The 21085-nt window shown below is 45.5% G+C and overlaps 1 protein-coding gene across 1 annotated transcript in view; it reads left to right on the plus strand.

The window, feature by feature from the left end:
- Window positions 1–21085, plus strand: part of HADHA (hydroxyacyl-CoA dehydrogenase/3-ketoacyl-CoA thiolase/enoyl-CoA hydratase (trifunctional protein), alpha subunit) — a 44285-nt gene that overhangs the window by 15805 nt on the left and 7395 nt on the right. The window contains 6 exon segments of the mRNA NM_213962.2: window positions 8641–8763; window positions 9664–9782; window positions 11503–11559; window positions 13243–13352; window positions 16819–16953; window positions 18948–19119. Coding sequence (NP_999127.1) covers window positions 8641–8763; window positions 9664–9782; window positions 11503–11559; window positions 13243–13352; window positions 16819–16953; window positions 18948–19119 — 716 coding nt within the window.

The raw sequence follows: 21085 nt of genomic DNA on the forward strand, positions 1-21085 counted from the left end.
ATCTTGATTGGAATTGCATTAAATCAGGGAATCAATTTGGGGAGAATTGATATTTTAAAAATACTGAATCTTTTCATCGTGCACGTATTATAACTTTCTATTTACTAGGTCATCTTTAACTTCTCTCAGCAGTTTTAAACTGTTCATTGAACATATCTTACACACATTTTGTTAAATTTATACCTAAGTATTTTGTGTGAGGCAAGGGATCAAACCTACATCCTCATGGATGCTAACTGGGTTCATTATCACTGAGCCACAATAGGAATTCCCTCCTTTTTCTAATTTCTTAAGGCAGAGGCTTAGATCATTGATTTTAGGCCTTCTTTTCGAACATTAACGTTTAAAGCTGTACATTTCCTTCTTGGCATTGCTTTATCTGCAGTTTTAATTTTGTTTTCAATTCCATGAAGGTCAAAATATTTTTCAGATTTCTCTTGCGATTTCTTCTTTGACCCATGTATAATTTAGAAGCATGCTATTAAATTTCCAAATACCTGAGGATGTTTCAGATATCTTTCTGTCTTTGAGTTCTAGACTAATTCTGTTGTGATCAGAGTACAGTTGATCCTTATTATTCGTTGTTGCAAATTTGTTGATTCACTACAATTTGTCATAACTCCCAAAATAACACTGATTCTTTTGCAGTCATTCTTAGACATGCACAGAGTGGCAAAAGATTCATATCTCCTAGAGTTCCTGCATTGGTGCAGTGGTTTAGGAGTCCAACTACAGTGGCTCAGGTTGCTGCAGAGGCCCAGAGACAGTGTGTTAAAGGATCTGGCATTGCCCATGGCGTAGGTTGCAGCTGCAGCTCAGATTTCATCCCTGGCCTGGGAATTTCCATATGCTGCAGGTGCAGCCATAAAATGAAAAAAAAAAAAAAAGATTCAAGTCTCCCAATGTACATGTTCCCAGCTGAAGTCAAGGCAGCATCTGCCTTCTTATTTCAGCTTTTATAAAGCCAGTAAGGACACTGTGTTCTTTTTACAGTCTACTTACTGCCATGTTTTTCTCATTTTTGTTTGTGACTTTGCTGTTTAAAATAGTAAAAGCTAAGAATGGAAAGGAATTGAGTCAGTAAGGGAAAATGTCTTTAGGGTTTCTCTTTTCTCTCCCAGTAAGGAGGCATTAGCAGAGGCACCTGAAGAAGACCTCGGTTTAAGGTCACATATAAAGAGACTTAGGAATGAAGGCATTTGGGCTCGGAATGAAAATGTGTTTAGGAGGATAGCCAGTCAGGGAGACCTGAGTCACTGACTGCAGTTCCTATTAAAGACTGCAGTGTGTTGGCTGTGCACCAAGTCTCGTGTGGAAGGACAGCTTTCTCCACGAGGCCTGAGAGGTAAAAGCCCTTATAATTGCCTCTGCTTGGGCGGAAATTCCCCAGCTGGCTGTGGTTCTTGGCCTAGTGAGTGACCTTCATTCTGAAAAGGCCTGGTCCACTAGGAGTCCTGCATGAATGGGTTGTTGTAATTTTCCATTAACTAATTAGGTCCCAGTAGCGCCGAGAGACACCCAAAGAGATCCCCTATTGGAGACACACTCTCCCTTGCCTCCATTGTAGTACTAACCCAACTTCCTCTGGTAATCGGGATTAACCACCCTAGCCAGAATGGTAATCCCTTCTCTGCCTGTATCGTCAGAGGCATGAGGAGCCCAGAGTGGCCAGATGGCAGTCTCATCTTCCAATTCAGTAGAATCCTTGTTATGTCACCTAGTGGAAGCATTACCTCCTTTGAAACTAAATCCTCTAGACCAGCAGAGCCTAAGGTTATAGGGACAGAAGCATGGTTTTTTGCTGATAGATCACTAGGGGTAGTAGCAGAGCCATTTCTATTTGTACTCGATTCTCAGCCCCTTGAATTCTTTCTATGGAAGAAACAGCACATATTGGAGGTTAATTGAGGGCATTTACAGGGTCCTGGATGACATTGCCCCAACCTCACGGAGTACTACCACCTCCCTAGCACTGTAACTGAGTCTTGAAAAATCTATCCCACATTCTGTTCCACCGTGTGCTTCACAGTGATGGGGCACCGGGGGAGATCAGTGCATTTCTTGAGCATGGCCTGTTGCCACTCTTCATTTACCATGAAGTGAGTTCCTTGATCAGAAGCAGGGTGGTATGGGATACAACGATGGTGGGTAAGGCATTCCGTAAGTCCACGAATGGTAGTTTGGGCAGATGCATTGCCTGCCAGGCAGGCAAATTAATGCCCACAATAACTTTCTATTCTAGTAAGAAAAAGCTGCCACCCTTTCCATGATGAAAGCCATGCAGTGTAATCAGCCTTCCAGGAGGTAGTGCCTGATCACCTTGGGAGAGTGCTGGTAAGAGGCAGCCAGCGTTGGTCTCCTCTGCTGTTGGACACTGAGCAGTGACTGTAGCCAAGTTGGCCTTGCTGAGTAGGTGTTGCTAAGCCCATGCTCAACCTCTGTCTCCACCATCATGGCCACTTTGTTCATGAGCCCACTGGGCAGTGACAGGAGTGACTGGGGAAAGAGGCTGGCTGGTGTCCACAGCATGGGCTTCTGCACTCAAACATTAAAGTCTCCTAGGAGATCACCCTTTGCTGACCGTTCGCATGAATCACAATATGTTCACATTCTTCGCCTACTCATACAGGTCTACCCACATACACATTCCCCAGATGTCCTTGTGTGTTAGTCAGTTAGGGCTGCCATAACGAAATTCCACACAGTGGGTGGCTTAAACAATAGAATTGGATTTTCTCAGAGTGCCCTGGTGACCAAGCGGTTAAGGATCCAGCATCGTCAATGCTCGGGCGTGGGTTTAATCCCTGGCCCAGGAACTTTTGCGTGCCGTGAGCATGGTGAAAGAAAGGAAGGAAAAGAAAAGAAAGAAATTAATTTTCTGATACTTGTGGAGGCTAAAAGTCGAAGATCAAGGTGTTCTCAGATTTGGCGTCTTCTGAGGCCTTTCTTCTTTGTGTTCAGATGGCTGCTTTCTCTCTGTGTCCTCACTTGCTCTCTCCTCCACATGCGTCCCTCATGTCTCTTCTGTGTGTCCCAATTTCCTCTTCTGAGGCCACCTGTCAGATTGGATAGAGTCCACCCTGACAGCGCCATTTTAACTTAATCACCTCTCTAAATAATCACCTCCAAATACAGTCACATTCTGACGTACTGGGGCTTTGAGCTTTAACATAAGAATTTTGAGGGGATACAATCCAGCCCTTAATACCTTGTCGCCAGTTTTCCTTTCATGTTCTTGCTAAGTTTTTGACCATCTAACTAAACTGTGGATCAGTATACACTCTTATCTCTGGCCTGTGGATCAATATGCACTCATCTCTGGCCAATTTTCCTTCCAAGTAAAACGAACAATCAAGTACACTGCCCAAAGTTCTGCCCACTGGGAGGAAACCCCTTTACCACTGTCCCTCAGGGCTGTCCAAGGAGGAAACTGTCGGGCCTCAGTAGTCCACTTTCAGGTGGTGCCTAGGTAGCCCACAAAGCATCTCGAAACCAGAGCTGGGTTTTCTCTTTTGCAGTCAGCTGGCCATAGGGAAACCCTGCGGCCCTAGTGCAGGCTAAGAGAGAGGAAGGGTACTTTGGCTGCTTCCTCATGCAGCTTGTTCCTTTAGGGTCTGCTTGAGGCCAGTCTCAGGTATACCACTTCCATCTGATAACGGAGTGCTATTGTGCACACCCAATTTTATGGCTTAGTGGGTCGGACAACATCCATGTCATGATGGGCAGCTCAGGTCACCTGGTAACTTGGTGGCCCTTGGTTAAGCTTTGAGTCTCTACTAAGGCCCACTAAGAAGCCAAATGCTGTTTCTCAGTAGGAGAGTAATTATTCACAGGGGATGGTAGGGCTTTGCTCCAGATTCCTAAGAATATGTACTGCGATTTGCCTATTAGAGAGGCCTGCCAAAGACTCCAGACAGCATCTCTATCATCACTGGTGCTTCAGGCACCTTCAGGCAGGTCTGAATCGTATGGCCTAAAGAGCAGAACAGCTATTTCTTGTCCTGAGCCCAACTCAAAACTAGCAGCCTTTAAGTTTCTCAGTAAAAGGGCTAGAGTAGCACATCTAGATAAGATGTCACCTCCAAAATCCAAAGAGGCCCACTAGGTGCTGTAGTAGGAAGGGCCAGATGCAGCAACTTATCCTTCACCTTAGAAGGAATGCCCCATACCACTGGACCCCTAGAAATTTCACTAAGATGGATATGTCTAAAGTGGTTGGCCCTTCCAGCTCACTGGGTCCATTCAGTGCAGCATCAGCAGTGTCATGAACCAGCATGGTGGCTTGTGGAGGAAAAGGCATCAAGGTCCCTGTGGACTAAAGTATGATTTATGGCTGCAGAGTTGATCACCCCTGAAATAAGGTATGTTACAGGCCTTTCCAGCGGACAGCAAACTGCTTCTGGCAGTCTTTTCTACCCGCTCTCAAGGAAAAAAGCGCCTTCCAGATCATTCAGTGCACAGCGAGCAAAATGAGATGTGTTGATAACTTGCTGGAGCAGTGAAACCACATCTGGGTCACCAGCTGCAGTTGCAGTTACCGCTGGATTAAGTTTGCCGTAGTCCTCTGTCATTCTGTAGGAACCATCTGTTTTCTGCACAGGCCAAAACACGCAAGGTGAGTGAGGATGCAGTGGGACTCACCACCTCTGCATCTTTTCAAGTCCTTAAAGGTGGCACCAGGCTCTGCAGCCCCTCCAGGAGTGCAGTATTACTTTCCATTTACTCTTTTTCTGGGTAGAGGCGGTTTTAGTGGCTTTCACTTGGCCTTTCCCATTGTAATAGTCCTTATTCCGCATGTCAAGAAGCTAATAAGGGGATACTGCTAGTTGCTGAGGGTGTCTGTTCCAATTATGCATTCTGGAAATAACAGAACAAGTTCAGGGACCCACTAGGCCCACTGTGAGATAGAACTAAGCTAACAATCCTTTGATCACATGACCTTATAAATCCCCACTCTGACTGGTGGACCACAGTGCTGTTTGGGGTCTTTTGAAATTAGTGTCAGTTCAGAGCCAGTGTCCATTAATCTCCCAAAAGTCTGATTATTTTCCTTTCCTCAAAGGAAATGACTGTAGAGTCCCTTTGAGGAAGATTAACGGTATAATCCCTTCAAGGAGGTACGCCTCCCCTTTATTCAGGAGGTTCTGGCTCTTTAAACAGGCTCATTTCTGGGAATTGACAAGGGTGATGACTCTCTTTGGTAATTCAAGTTATGTTTACTAGACCTAGAATTTTTTTGAATTCAGTGGGCTACTCATCTGATTCTTTTCTAGAAATGATCAACTAGCCAACGCCATAGGTCTCCTCAAATCAAAGTATTCTGATTACTGCTTTAGTTCCGCTGTCCATTTTGGTAACCATGCCCAGCTTGCTTTGGGCTGTAAAGTGTTGCTCTTTGGCCCCTGCTACCCCAGAATCCCATTATCCCCACCGCATTTAGGGGTCCTAGTTGATGGTAGCAGTTCCCACTGTGGGTTCTGACCTAGAGAGAAGAGCAGCCACAGAGCTCTTCAAGGATGCTCCCTCCTAAATGGATTCTCACAGTCATGGTGCAAAGTGTGTCCTCTAACCCTCCTGGGGTAGCTGAGCAGGTCCAGCATGATCAATCCACGCTTGCATTCCAGTTTCTTACGCCTTTCATACTCTGTCCCCTATACTATACCAACACAGTGCTGGCATTTCAGTTTCATTTAATGCTGTTTGTTTTCTATATGTTCCATCTGTTCTTTTTTCCTTTTTTCTTCTTTCTGCTTCCCTTTGGATTAATCATTTCTTATCTTCACTTTTGGACTTTGACTTTGTTTTACCCTTTTAATGGTTGCTGTAGGATTTACAGTATGCATCTTTAACATACAATCTGTCTTGAAATCATACATGATTTCACAATATGGGGTAAGAACCTTAAAGCGTATACTTTCATTTTCTCCGTCCTTTTACTGTTGTTATACTTCTGCATGTATTGTACATTCCTTAGCATATTGCTATTTTTGTTTCAAACAATTATTTTTTAAAGAGTTTTTTGTTTTTTGTTTTTGTCTTTTTAGGGCCGCACTCAGAGCATATGGAGGTTCCCAGGCTAGGGGTCGAATCGGAGCTGTAGCCACCGGCCTACGCCAGAGCCACAGCAACTCGGGATTCAACCATGTCTGCAACCTACACAACAGTTCACGGCAATTCACGGCAATGCTGGATCCTCGACCCACTGAGCAAGGCCAAGGATCGAACCTGCAACCTCATGGTTCCTAGTCAGATTTGTTAACCACTGAGCCATGACGGGACCTCCTAAAGAGATTTTTGAAATGAGAGAAGATTCTTTTCTGTTTGCCCACATTTTAATATCACTTTGGTGCTCTTTATCCTTTGTGTAGATTCAAGTTCCTATCTGGTTTAACTTTCCTCCAACCTGAAGAACTTTCTTTAACATGCCCTATAGTGTATGTCTGCTGGTAGTTAATTCCCTCACTTTTTGCTTTGTTTTAAAAAGTATGTCTTTGCTTGTTTGTTTGTTTATTTTTGGCCACATTTGCAGCATGCAGAAGTTCCCCAGCCAGGGGTCAAACCCACCCCACAGCAGTGACAACACCAGCAACTCTAAAAAGTCTTTATTTTTTGCTTCATTTTTCCAAGGTAATTTTGATGGGTATGGAATTCCAGATTTCCACTGTTTCCCTTTTGGTACTTTATGGATGTCTGCTTTGTGTTATCACTTGCATAATTTCTGATAAAAAGTCCATTGTCATTTTTATCTTTGTTCTCTTCTCCACCCCTACTCCAGCCATCCCCAAACTGCTCTCAGGTTTTCCCTCTGTCACTGATATTAGGAATTTTTTTATGATGTGCCTTGGTTTTAGGTGTGTGTGTGTTTAGTATTTGTTTTGCATGGGATTCATCAAGTTTCTTAGATAGTGGGTTTGGAGTTTTCCTCAAAATTAGAAGCTTTTTGACTATTTTTTCAAATATTTTTCCACCTTCCCTACCCCTTTTCTGAGATTTTAGTCTTACGTATGTTAGATCACTTAGTATTGTCCCAAAATCAAGCTGTTTTTCAGCCTGTATAGTTTCTATTGCCATGTATTCAAGTTTCTTGATCTTTTCTTCTTCACTGTATAATTTACTATTGAATTAAAAGATCCCCTGTATCTTTTGTTTTAGGTATTTTTTTCTACTGTATTAGAAGTAACATCTGGTTCACTGTTATGTCTTCAATTTCTCCTGATTATGTTTCTGCTTTCTCCTACCTTCTTGAACATTTGGCATGAATTTAAAATAGCTTTCTAACATTGTGTCTCCTTGTTCTGTCTTCTTATTTCTGCACCTGTTTCTATCAGTCAGTTGGTCTCCTAGCTATAGGCCATTTTTTTTTTTGCTTCTTTTTATGCCTTTATGATGGTTCTTGCCCTGGCCTCAGGTCGTTTTCTGTCATGCGTGTGTAGAATGATACTTGGCCAGAGTTTCAAGAGGCCCCTCTATAGATCTCTGGAGCTCTCTTTTGTGTAGCAACTGTTACCCAGTATTCTTCACAAATTCCAGGTGCCTTAGCCTCCCTACAGGCCACACCATGACTTTCATGGACCCTGTGCACTTTTGTCATTCAGAAGTTTGGGGCTTAGTTCTTTTTCTTCCTCCCAGACCACAGGGGCTGAAAATAGGTCACATGTCCGAAGGAAAAGATTGCCTGCATGTTTGCTGTAGGCCTCTCCCTCTACTGGGATTTCATTTCCTATATGCCATAAATTGCACAGGATTGTCTTTTCAACCCCAGCCACCTCTTTCTCCAGTGCGGCTCTTACAAGCTTTTAATTGAGAGCCTGGTTGGTATCAGTTTTCATAGCCCTGTAAGAACAGCTTTTGGGTTTTTCGAGTCTTGCTCTTTACCCTCCCGTAAGTTTAACATCAGGCAAACGCCTCCAGTGAAAAACCAGTTTTTGGCATGTCCCTCTCTCCATAGATGTACTGCATGTGCTCAACATTATGACACTGTGAGAGATTCATTCCAGCTTCCAGCCTCTTGTACCACTTTAGAGCTTCACAGACGTTCCATGGGGAGAACGAGCGTGGTGTTTGGTTTCCTCTAGCCCTGACCTCTTACATGTGATCACCAAAAACTCTGATCATTTCACTTTCCCTCAGTAGCATCCTCTGCTTGAGCCAAGTCCAGTGTTCAGCCCAGGCCCAAAAGCATCATGTACTCCCAGAAAAGAGAATGTCCAGCAAGCATCAGCTCACCTCCGATAGGCTCTTCCCACTCTGCAATTCTGTTCATGTAATCCTTGTTGCTTCCAAGCTCCTCAGTGTCTTTACAAATATGTTTTTGCAGTTGATTCATTTTTTTTTTTTCCAGTTTTGCAGCAAGGATATAGGCCTTATGAGACGTCCTACATCCAACTCAGAAGTGGAAGCCAGACGGATAGGGCTTAAGACTTGTTTTCTACCTGGAGTAGGTTGTTGTACCTTCACTCAACGTGCCTTTTCTTTGAGTCCCTAGTTCTTGACTCTGCTGCCTACCAGCTCTGGTCTGACTTAGAAAGCTGCGCTGAAAGTGTGTGCCAGAGCCTATGGCTTTGGCCTGCCTGGGTTTTTGCCCACCTGGGACTGATCCAAGCCTGACTTAATTCCTGTCTGTTGTGCTCATTTTTGCAGGACCAGGATTAAAACCTCCAGAGGAACGGACAATTGAATACCTAGAAGAAGTTGCAGTTACTTTTGCCAAAGGACTAGCTGATAAAAAGATCTCTCCAAAGAGAGACAAGGGACTGGTGGAAAGTAAGTGTCATTATTAAAGAAAAAAAGCGAAGCTTCTTTCCACGGAGTTTAATTTTAGTTGCTGTAAATTGGAAATGAGGAAGAGATCAGTGCATTATTTACTCTTAAGTGTAGAATCAGCCTTAAAGGGTGCTGGAACTCTGCCCTAGGCACGGGTCCTGGACCTTACACTGGGTAAAGACACTGGCCGCCCCTCAGCATGTGGAGTCCTCGGGCCAGGGATCAGATCCAAGCCACAGCTGTGACATAAGCCACAGCTTCGGCAACAGAGGAGCCTTAACCCACCGTGCCGGGCCAGGGATGGAACCTGTGTCCCAGCACTCTCAAGATACCACTGATCCAATTGCACCACAGTGGTGGCTCCAAAGACATCTTTTTAAAACTTTATTTTGGAAATGTTAAAGCAATACCCAGATAGTATAATATGATAGTGTAATAAGTGCCCATGTACCCAACACCCAGCTTTAACATCTATTGAGTAATGCTTAAAGAGGTGCTGAGGTTGGAGTTCCCGTCGTGGCGCAGCGGAAAACGAATCCAACTAGGAACCATGAGGTTGCGGGTTTGATCCCTGGCCTCCCTCAGTGGGTTAAGGATCCGGTGTTGCCGTGAGCTGTGGTGTAGGTCACAGACGCAGCTCGGATCTGGTGTTGCTGTGGCTGCGGTGTAGGCCTGCAGCTGTAGCTCTGATTAGACCCCTAGTCTGGGAACCTCCACATGCTGTGAGTGGGGCCCCAAAAAGCAAAAGAAAAAAAGAAGTGCTGATGTTGAAATTTAGATTGGGTGTATCAGAGTAAAGAGCACTTCGTTCAGGTCACTAGGTTCCCTCCATTTTTATGGAGTTTACAGACCAAACTAACCAGGAAGGCCGGGCTCTCTCTAAATCATTTTACTTTACAGAACTGACATCGTACGCCATGAGTATTCCATTTGTCAGACAACAGATTTACAAAAAGGTGGAAGAAAAAGTACGAAAGCAGACCAAAGGCCTTTATCCTGCGCCTCTGAAAATTATCGATGTGAGTCTTGCCCCCGTACTCGCACATTTCTCAGCTTTCTTCCTTCTGTCCAAGCAGTGTTCTGTTGCCATGGTGAACCAGGTATCCCGTAGGAAGGTTCTTCATGTTGCTGTCAACCAAAAATAACAGGAGAGCAGAGCAAGCTGTGGGGATTTCTGTAAATGAGTATTTGGGGAAATCAGTGCCAGGCATGCTTCTTAGTTGACGAGCTTGAAACTTAGCGAGGTTGTGAGATAAGTTTTAGAAGTGTTGAGATTAGATACAGCAGAAAATTCAAGCAACGGTAATTTAGACAAAGAAGTCAATAGGAATATAGATTTATGTATTTGTTTTTAATGTCATTCCCAGCAAATGCTGGTGATTGAATACAGGGTTATTTCTTTTTTTTTCTTTTTCTTTTTTTTTTTTTTTTTTTTTGTCTTTTTGCCATTTCTGGGCCGCTCCCGCGGCATATGGAGGTTCCCAGGCTAGGGGTCGAATCGGAGCTGTAGCCGCCGGCCTACACCAGAGCCACAGCAACACTGGATCCGAGCCATGTCTGCGACCTACACCACAGCTCACGGCAACGCCGGATCATTAACCCACTGAGCAAGGGCAGGGACCGAACCCGCAACCTCATGGTTCCTAGTCGGACTCGTTAACCACTGCGCCACAACGGGAACTCCGGGTTATTTCTTTTATACTTGCCACTGTACTTAGGATAGTACTTACCCCAAATGTTAAATTGAATTTCACAGAGTTCATGGTTAATGTGATCAACTAAATTATGTTCCTGAGGAAGAGTGAATGGGGGAAAAGGTGCTGAAAGTAGAACTTTGGGAATTTGCCCACATTTGAAGAACAGGAGAGGAGCTGGATGAGTAGTTTAAGCAGGTGGAACAGGAGTTAAGGGGAAAAGGTAAACCTATTACTGGACTTGGAAAGGGAGGATGACAGCCTTTCTCCAACAAAATGACAGGATTCAGAGGTAGATAAGGAGGTGGAGTTTGAGCTGTGGAACCTCTGTGGTCTTTTCCTAGTCCGACTTTTTTTTTTTTTTTGTCTTCTTAGGGCCGCACCCATGGTATGTGGAGGTTCCCAGGCTAGTGGTGAAATCGGAGCTGTTGCTGCCAGCCTACACCACAGCCACAGCAACGCGGGATCCCTCATGGATACTAGTCCGGTTCGTTAACCACTGAGCCATGACCCCTATTCTGACTTTTTAATTCTCTTTGCCTTCTATTTTATTTCCTTCCATTTTAATGCTAGGTTTAGCAATAGCCTCAGAGATAGAGAATTAAGTCAGTCTTAAGCAACCAGGCCTTGCTCTTTTTCTTTTTTTCTTTCTATTTTTTTTTTTGTTTGTTTGTTTTAATGGCCACTCCCAGCATATGGAAGTTCCTGGGCCAGGAATTGAATCCCAGCCGCAGCTGCAACAGTGCCAGATCCTTAACTCACTGTGCTGAGCCAGGAATTGAACCTGCACCTCCATAGTGACCTGAGCCACTTCAGTCAGATTTTTAACCCACTGCACCACAGCAGGAACTCTTTTTTGGGGGGGGGGGGAAAGCTCAGCCTGTAGCAGCAAAAACGCCCAGTCCTAACCAGGAGACTACCAGAGAACTCCCCCCTTGATTTACTCTTTGAAGACTGACGGCACTGGCAGTTTTTTTCAGCATTGTTGTGCATCTCACCAATCCAGTCCGACAAAGAACAAGCAAGCGCTCTCTCTGTTTTTCAGGTAGTAAAGACTGGGATCGAGCAAGGGAGTGACGCCGGCTATCTCTCTGAATCTCAGGTAGAGTTATCTCCTTTCCGTGTTTTATTAGACGCGGGAAAAACAAGATCCAAAACACCGTGTATAAGTGAAAAAAAAAATATTCAAAGCCTAGTGAAAAATGTTTTCTTCCAGTGGTTTTCATTCTTATGATTAATCTCAGTGATTAAGTAGATGTTAAGAAAACCCTGTCGGTCCCCAGCTATTTGAACTTGACCTCAGTAATGAGGATATGACCAGAAAGAGCAGGGGCAGACTTAGAATCCTTTCAGAAGGAACCATTTGGAAGTTTTTTGTTCTGTGCTTCGGCTGGTTTTGTTGTGAAAAAATGAATACACTGATAGAAAATATGGTTCTTACTTGCTGGGGCCTAGAAGAAAACTGTGAAGCCCAGCCTCCCTTTGGCGAATTAGGAAATGAAGGGAAATGGTTTGCAGCCACTAAAACTAGAAGACAGAGCCACACACGAACCAGCCTCAGCCCTTCCACTTTCCTAACAAGTTGGTGGTAAGGTAGATTTTAGTGGTTTACATGGCTTTGAAGTTTTAAGCAATCATTGAAGGATGATTGCTCTTCAATAATAGGACGAAAGATATCTGAAGAGCTCAGGACAAGTTCCAGAGAGAACATTTCTAGTCCTGGGTTGCTTACTGCAGTGCACCCTGATTTATTCTTTTTTATTATAACTAGGTACACATATACATATGTACAGAAAGAGTGAAGCACATTGGACAAATTAATAATTAGCCCGTACATACAGTATTTTCGATCCTACTTATCACATCCTGCTAAATTCATGACCACTGATGAATATCTACCCATGGTTTGAAAATCACTGGTTTATTGAATAGAACCTATTAAATAATAGAACCTACTCTTTAATGTTCTTTTCGGACATGAAGGCAACACTATTAGAGGGATTCCTTCCTTGAAATGCCATTTGTAACCATGTAATCATAGCAGTAAATTCTAATAATATTGATGATGGTAATAGCTAACCTGGAGACCCAAGTCATTTTACTGGTATTCTTATTTACTTCCCACAACAATATTGCAAAATACATATTATTGTCCCCATTTTGAGGATGAAGTAAGCTCCACAACTGGGAAATGGCAGAGCCAGGATTCAAACCCAGTTCAGTCAAATCCAGGCTCAAAAGCCCATGCTTTTAAGCACTCAGTTGAGACTCACTCTCTGTAAGTGTTAAGGTACTTTTCAAGTGGTGGGTAGCATGTGGGGCAGCCTGCTACCCTGGCAAGAGACCTGGAGTTGGGAGCCATACTACCTGGGTTCAGGTTCTGTTTCTGCCCCTTTGAGACAGTGTGGTGTTGAGCAAAGTCGCTTAATCTCTCTCGACCTCCTCTGCCCAATCTTTAAGTGGGAGAGGTGGTTGAGATGATTGGTCATTTTGGCTCTGACGCTCTGATTCCATGGAAGGGTTGTCACAACCTCTGGTGTAGGGAATCTGAGAGCTCACTTAGATCCAAAACCTTTTCAAAGCAGTAGTTGGAAGTGGTACCGATGAGAGTGAAAGAAGGACCATCAGCAGGAGACAGATGTCTCCAGCTTAGGCCCCACTAAGACCCCAGGGGAACTGAGGCTTTGCGTGTGTTACCTCTGCTCTGCAGAGAGACCAACCCAAAGGAATTCACGTCCCCAAGACTGGGAAGCTCTACCTTTTCTTGTTCCCCTTTACTTTCTAGAAATTTGGAGAGCTTGCAATGACCAAAGAATCAAAAGCCTTGATGGGACTTTACCGTGGTCAGACCCTATGCAAGAAGAATAAATTTGGAGCTCCGCAGAAGGAGGTTAAGTAAGTTCAACTCTACCTAGGAAGCCCTTGTGGATCTCAGTACATGCTAAGCTTGTAGACGTCTTGGAGATCTACAGAGCTGCATTTACACCTTCCGTCTTGCCCTAAATCTCTTCTGCCCTGAGCACTCTAGATCCTACTCCTGCCAAGGACTTTTTGGCTTTCAGAGTTCTGTCTGCTGAGTTTCTCCAGAGTCCTGTGGTTCCTGTAGAGGTGTTGTTGTCTCACTGTTGCTGTCCCCCCGAAGTCTGGTTTAGGTTCCCCCTTCCTAAACCAGATCCGCACACTGTGTCCTCCTTAATACCTTATCTCTCCCTGTGACTTGACATAACCATCTCCAGGAACTCTGGCTTCTCCCTCATTAAAAAAACATAAAGCCTGATTCTAGGCCTTAAAGGCCTGTCCTTTTTAGCCTAAGCATTTGAGAGTCTCCTTGCCTGTTTCATATCTCTTCTCTTCAGCGAGCTTGTCAATGTTATGCTGCCTAAGCAGCTCTTCAGCATCTTATATTTAGTATCAACCCTCAACTCACCTTGCTCAGTGGTTCTCAGCCTGGGCAGTGTTGCCACCAGGGGACATTCAACAATGTCTGGAAACCTTTTTGGTTGTCATGACTGGGGACAGAGGGATGCTACTGGTGGCTGGAGGCCAGGAATGCTGCTGCACATCCTGCAGTGCACAGGATGGCTCCACCACAACGAAGTATCCAGTCCAAAATGCCCGTGATGCCAAGGCTGAGAAACATTGTTCTGGCTGAGTTTGGGGAGTGGGATTTATGAAAGCAGCTGGAGATTACAGTCCATACCAGAAGAGGAGATGGATAAGAAGTCCAGGTGAGGAGTTCCCGTCATGACTCAGTGGTTAACGAATCCGACTAGGAACCACGAGGTTGCGGGTTCGATCCCTGGCCTTGCTCAGTGGGTTAAGGATCCGGCATTGCCATGAGCTGTGGTGTAGGTTGCGGACTCGGCTCGGATCCCGAGTTGCTGTGGCTCTGGCGTAGGCCGGTGGCTACCACTCCCATTAGACCCCTAGCCTGGGAATCTCCATATGCCACCAGAGTGGCTCTAGAAAAAGCAAAAAGACAAAAAAAAAAAGGGGGGGGGAGTTCCTGTTGTGGCGCAGTGGTTAACGAATCCGACTAGGAACCATGAGGTTGCAGGTTCGGTCCCTGCCCTTGCTCAGTGGGTTAACGATCCGGCGTTGCCATGAGCTGTGGTGTAGGTTGCAGACGCGGCTCAGATCGTGCCTTGCTGTGGCTCTGGCGTAGGCCAGCGGCTACAGCTCCGATTCGACCTCTAGCCTGGGAACCTCCATATGCCGCAGAAGCGGCCCAAATAAATAAATAAATAAATAAATAAAGAAGTCCAGGTGAGAGAGAGAAGATTCTAGCCAAGAGGGCTGATTTCCAAATAGAATATGAAGTACAACCCGTAACTGCTGCTTCAGCTCAGGGGTGATCTCTGTCAGTCAGTTGCCTGTTTTCCACCCAGTATTGACAGTCTCGCATTCAGTAGGTGATATAAAGTACTTCCATGTTGCAGTGGAATGATGGTGGCCACTTAAATCTGCCTCTCTTCATCTATCCTACAAAAATTACTCTTAAATTTAAAATTTTAAATTGTAAGATGCTTACTCTTAAGAAACCTGATTAGCCACTCCAGATTCTTACTCCTACCTGCATGTAACTCTTATTGTTATATGCAGATAGTATATGATATCACCTGGAAAAGCTGTTTTGTGTACCAGATACAAAAAAGGCAACATGCATATGAAACTCATGTAAGATAAAATAAGAAAATGAGAATCAAGATACTTAAGCTTATGAAAATTTTGCCCCCAAAATGACCACAATGCAGAAGAAAACCATAGAATGCCTCCAACTTGAATTATATATCCTTAAACTAAATAAGTGGTTACAGATAAGAAGAAATCACTTTGAATCAAAAATTCGAAAACTCTGGAGTTCCTCCTGTGGCACAGTGGGTTAAGAGTCCAACTGCAGCTGCTCCAGTTGTTGTGGAAGTGCAGGTTCTATCCCCAGCCTGGCACAATGGGGTAAAGAAGCCAGTGTTGCTGCAGCTGTGGCATAGGTCGCAGCTGCAACTCAGATTCAATCCCTGGCCCGGGGACTTCCATATGCCTCAGGAGCAGCCATAAAATGGGGGGCGGGGGGGGGGGAGTTCAAAAACTCAGAACTAAATGGACAGAAAAACATGAGATGTTGACCTAATTTTTTTATTTCTTTGTTTTGGTTTGGTTTTTGGTTTTGGTTTTTTTTTGGGGGGGGTTGTTTTTGCTTTTTAGGGCCACAACCATGGCATATGGAAATTCCTAGGCTAGGGGTTGAATCTGAGCTGCAGCTGCTGGCCTGCGCCACAGCAATGCTGGATCCGAGCTGAGTCTTCGACCTACATGGACGCTTATAGCAACGCCAGATCCTTAACCCACCGAACAGGGCCAGGGATCAAACCCACATCCACATGGATACTAGACAGGTTCTTAACTCACTGAGCCAAAGCAGGAACTCCAAAGTTGACCTAATTTGGAAAATAAATTGAAGAAATATGTAACATTTTAGAAATGAAGAATAGGAGTTCCCGTCATGGCACAGTGGAAATGAATCCAACTAGGAACCATGAGGTTGCAGGTTTGATCCCTGGCCTCGTTCAGTGGGTTAAGGATCTGGTGTTGCCATGAGCTGTGGTGTAGGTTGCAGACGCGGCTGGGATCCGGCGTTGCTGTGGCTCTGGTGTAGGCCGGCAGCTGTATCTCTGATTGGACCCCTAGGCTGGGAAGCTCCATATGCCATGGGTATGGCCCTAAAAAGCACAAAGAAAAAAAAGAAAAGAAAAAAGAATAAATTATTATAAAGTGTGTGCAAGTCAGGACAGATTGAAAATTTAATAAAGAGTGTTTATGAAAGGGCATTCCCCTTCCTGCTTTCCCAGTTGTCAGTAATATTTCCACTTTTGTCTCATTAGGCCTTTTCCCCCTTACCTTGGGTAATAATTTAAATTCTTTATCTGTTTTCTCTATTTATAAATTAATTTTTTGTACAAAAAATGCATTATTATTTTCCTTTTTATTTATTTATTTGCTTTTTAGGGCCTCACCTGTGGCATATGGAGGTTCCCAGGCTAGGGGTTGAATCAGATTATGGCTACCAGCCAACCCCACAGCCACAGCAACGTGGGATCTGAGCCAAGTCTGCGACCTACACCACAGCTTGGAGCAGTAGTGGATCCTTAACCCACTGAGCGAGGCCAGGGATCAAACCTGGAACCTCATGGTTCCTAGTCAGATTCATTAACCACTAAGCCATGACAGGAACTCCTAAAAATTACCTTAAATGCTTTATTGTTGTCCCTGCTTTTGTTGGTCTATTGGATGATAACCCAGGCAACCTCCCACTTTTACTGAATGAAGGGTTTTTACCAAAAGTTACTTCATCCTCTCCTTCCAGGCACCTTGCCATTCTTGGCGCAGGGCTGATGGGAGCCGGCATTGCCCAGGTCTCCGTGGATAAGCACCTAAAGACTATACTTAAGGATGCTTCACTGCCGGCGCTGGGCCGAGGACAGCAACAAGTGTTCAAAGGGTAAGCCTGCTCTCTGCCTTTGCCAGGAGAGAACACGCTCCGTTTTTGGCCTTCGTCATTTCCTTTTTCCTACTGCATCCTCTCATTTCCTTTGATTTTTAGAAACGGTAATTCCTTCTTTCACTTTTTTTGTCGTTGTTGTTACAGATACTATAAATCATTGGCATCATTAGTCTACAGTCTTTGAGAACAGAACATCTGTTAGACCTCTTTAAATGCCAAATAGTTTATATTTGGCTAGACCAGAAATTCTCATGTTTGTGAATTTTAACTACTACTTGGTTATGGAACACTGAAACAGCATGACTCTGTGTCCGCGTCTGCGATTGGGATGGGAGGAATTGTGTGTGATTGCACGTTGAAGGCAGGGCTGCGATCAGAACTCCTGAACCTCGTATTTCCTGACTGGCGTTACCTTAGAGAAGCAGTTAACTGATTTGGCTCCACAGGTCTAGATCTTCATGGAACACACACACACAGAGACACACCCACACACATGGTCACACACCACCCATACCCACACATACACAGACACACACCCATTTTTCAGAGGAGAAAAATAGAGCAGCAACTTGACCAAGCTGGGGATTGGTTTCAGTTCATTTCTCTGGTCCTGCACTTTGACTGTCTTACATGTAACTTTTAGCCAAGTGAGCTTTTTTTGTTTCTGAAATGGACTTATGTAGCTTAAGCATGTCTTTATGGCTTTTCTGCAGAGAAGCTCATATGCTGCGATTGTGGTGGTAGTGCTACCGTAATGCTATGCAGGACCTGGCAGGCAGATGGCAACTGACTTCCTGTAAGATAGCCAGGCGGAGTAGTCAAAGATTCTGACCCCCAGAATGGCACGTGCTCACCAACAGCACTGCCCTGAGACTAGCAGGCAGGCGTTCCCAAACAGCATCTCACACAGTCCCCAAAGTGACACATTGCTGCTCTAGAACAGCTTCCCCCTCTGCGTCGCTTTTGGACCCAGTCCTGGGTTTCCTTTTTTGCCTTAGAAACATTGGGCTCCGTCCAGTGAGTGCCGCTCAACGTACTGCTGACTCAGGACACGTATTTCTTGTCCTCTCTTGGGAATAGTTTCATTAGGCATCAGAATTAGGGCAGCTAGTAATGTTTTGGACTCTCAAGTGTGTTGTTGGCGGACTGCTGACATGGTTGTCAGAAACCAGGTTATTTGGATCCACTCTTTTAGGACTTTAACTGACTACTCCTTTGAACTTACGCTGTGGCTTTAATTTTTCTTTTGGTTAAGGAAACTAGTGAATGGGGTGTAGCTTCATTCTGCATTCATAGGAAAACCCCAGGTCATTTATTCTCAAAGTGCGGTTAGATTAAAACCTAAGAGGGTCTGTTTCCCTTGGCAGTAACAACTAATCAGTTAAGTGACTGAGAAGCAGGAACCCTTTTTAGCTCTCTCTTAGAAAGAAGAAACCTTGCGTTAACAGTTTCTGTGATCAGTGTGATGTGCGACTAGAAGCTGCCTGGGAGGTGGATTCAGAGTATAAGCAACACCGCGCGGTCTCCGTCCTCCAGTAGATCACAATTGAAGGATAACAGAACGAGATGTAAGCAAGTGGAAACTCACGCAGGCTAGGACCTGAGTTGACCATTTCCCATGTTGTAGGTGGAGAGTTACTAGAGCTGCTCTTCTGTTTGGCCATTCTGGGTTCATGGTTACTCCCCTTGACCAGTTTAACTGTTTTATTAATGATAACATCATTTTTGCAGATGAGGCGTTTGGAGGCATCTCGTAGTAGAAAGAATGTGATGTGGGTTCAAGTTGTCTGGAATCCTAGTCCCCTCCCTTCACTAGCTCTTGGACCATGAGTCCGTCTGAGCCCTTTGAGCAGCTCAGCCCCCTCAAAATGGGAGGAACACGACGACCCCACTGAGTGCGTGAAAGGCACGTAACACACTCTGACCCACAGACACTCAATGAATGTTAGTTTCCTTTTCGCCCCCCCTGACTAGAAATGTCTTTTTTCCAGACTGAATGATAAAGTGAGGAAGAAAGCACTAACATCATTTGAAAGGGACTCCCTTTTCAGCAACTTGACCGGGCAGCTCGATTACCAGGGTTTTGAAAAGGCCGACATGGTGATTGAAGCTGTTTTCGAAGAGCTGAGTCTTAAGCACAAAGTGCTCAAAGAGGTAGAGGCGGTAAGTGAGGGGCCTGCCGCACTGAGTCCTGGTGCAGCGGGTGGAGAACACAGACGGGGGTTGCTTAAGGAGGTGGAGGGAACTCGTTGTTCTGGGGCCATTCATTCCCAAACATAAGTTTTTATGTGAACCCGTGCACACTGTATGTTACAAAGGTCAAGTCAAAGTCCTCAGAGAAGACAAGTAGGAGTTCCCATGCGGCTCAGCTGGTTAAGGTGCCAGCGTTGTCACTGCAGCAGCTTGGGTTCAATTCCTGGCCAGGGAACTTCCATATTCTACGAGTGTGGCCAAAAGCAAACAAACCTAAAAGAGAAGGAAGAGGATTCCGGTCAAGTGATATGCGGACTATGAACAAATGAACACAGTAGTTCCGTTGAAACATAAGTGTTGAGAAGCAATGGGACAGAACCTGTTAGGGAAAGAGAATGAAAAGCGGAGGCGTTTGATGTGCTGGCGTTGTCACTGCTTAGAGGCAGGCACCGGGGAGAGGGAGCAGACGGAGATGGGAAGGGGAGGTATTCAGCAGATAAGTGAGAAAAGAGCAGGCAGGTTATTGCTGAAGGCAAAACCCAGAATGTCGCATTTGGGAGTTCCCGTCTTGGCTCAGTGGTCAGCAAACCCGACTAGCATCCATGAAGACGATCCTTGGCCTTGCTCAGTGGCTTAAGGATCTGGCGTTGCTGTGGCTGCGGTGTAGGCCGGCAGCTGCAGCTCTGAATCGACCCCTAGCCTGGGAACCTCCATATGCCGCGGGCACCACCCTAAAATGACAAAAGCCAAAACAAAGGCACATTTGTTGTGGTCATCTGTGTAACATGTCAGGGGGCCTTTACCTCTTTAGTGAAGCGAGTGAAATCATCTAAGGTGGGAGATACTCCAAGTTACTCAGAGAAGAGTGAGGTCCAGAGCAGACCCCTCTTTAGAAAACCAAAGAATGTCAGGCGAAACACCCTTAGGAGGGCATCGAGTCCACCCCCCCCCCCCCCGCCCCCGGCCCCGCTTTCCTTAGAGGAAAACGTTAAAGCGGAGTCCGCACTGCGCTCCTCACGGATTTACAGCTTCTCCTCCTCGTCACAGAACTGAAGAGACCCACGGCTTCGAGACCTTCCCAGGCCTCGTCTCCAGCCCCCTCTGCCTTGGTGTCTCCTTTGCTGTCTGCACTGTGTCTCAGTGTTCTCTGGGCATGTGACGGGCCCCCGCAGAGACAGCTACCTTTCCGCAGTTGTGCAGGTCGGGCAGGGCGCTGCCCAGGTGGCTGGCCCTTAGCTCCGTGCGCCCTCCCAGCAGGGGCACTCCTGGGACCGCCCTGGGCGGAAAGATTGCTGAGGCGCCTGCCCTCCATCAGGGTTCCAGCCAGAACTCCCCTGCAGCAGAGCCGCCGGCTTCCAGGAGGGCCAAAGCAGAAGCCAGCGGGCTTCACAAGGCTGGGGCCGAACTGGCAGAGTCACTTCGGCTGCTTTCTGTTGGCAAAAGCAAGTCACAGGGCAGCCTGGATCTAAGGGGAGGGGAGAGACTCTGCCTCTGGATGGGAGGAGAGAGACACCTGGGTGAGGAGGGGGCATCGCTGCCAGCCATCTTTGGGGACATTGGTCCGCTCTTCACAGAGAGCTCTGCCAACGCCACTGGACCCCACACCGCTAATGATGCAGCCTGAGACTGTGGTAGCTTTCTGACTGTCAGGCCCCCCTTTGGACTCGCATTATACTTTTGATGAAATAAGGTCATGGGCTCTTTAACACAAGGCTACTGCCAAGCCAGGTCTTGTGCCTTAGGTGCCTCTCCAGGTCTTTTTTCTCTTCTTTTTTACAAAATCTTAATGTAGTGCTTTACCTTCACCCTCCCTATAATTGATCTGATCTTATACTCACCTTTTCAGGGTGTCGAATATTTCTGGACCCTTGATTCTCATGTCTGGTGTCAGGCTTCTGCCTGTCACAGATTTGCACACATTTGACAGGTGTGCCTT

The sequence above is a fragment of the Sus scrofa genome, chromosome 3 (assembly GCF_000003025.6).
Source record: "Sus scrofa isolate TJ Tabasco breed Duroc chromosome 3, Sscrofa11.1, whole genome shotgun sequence".
NCBI classification, from domain to species: Eukaryota; Metazoa; Chordata; class Mammalia; order Artiodactyla; family Suidae; genus Sus; species Sus scrofa.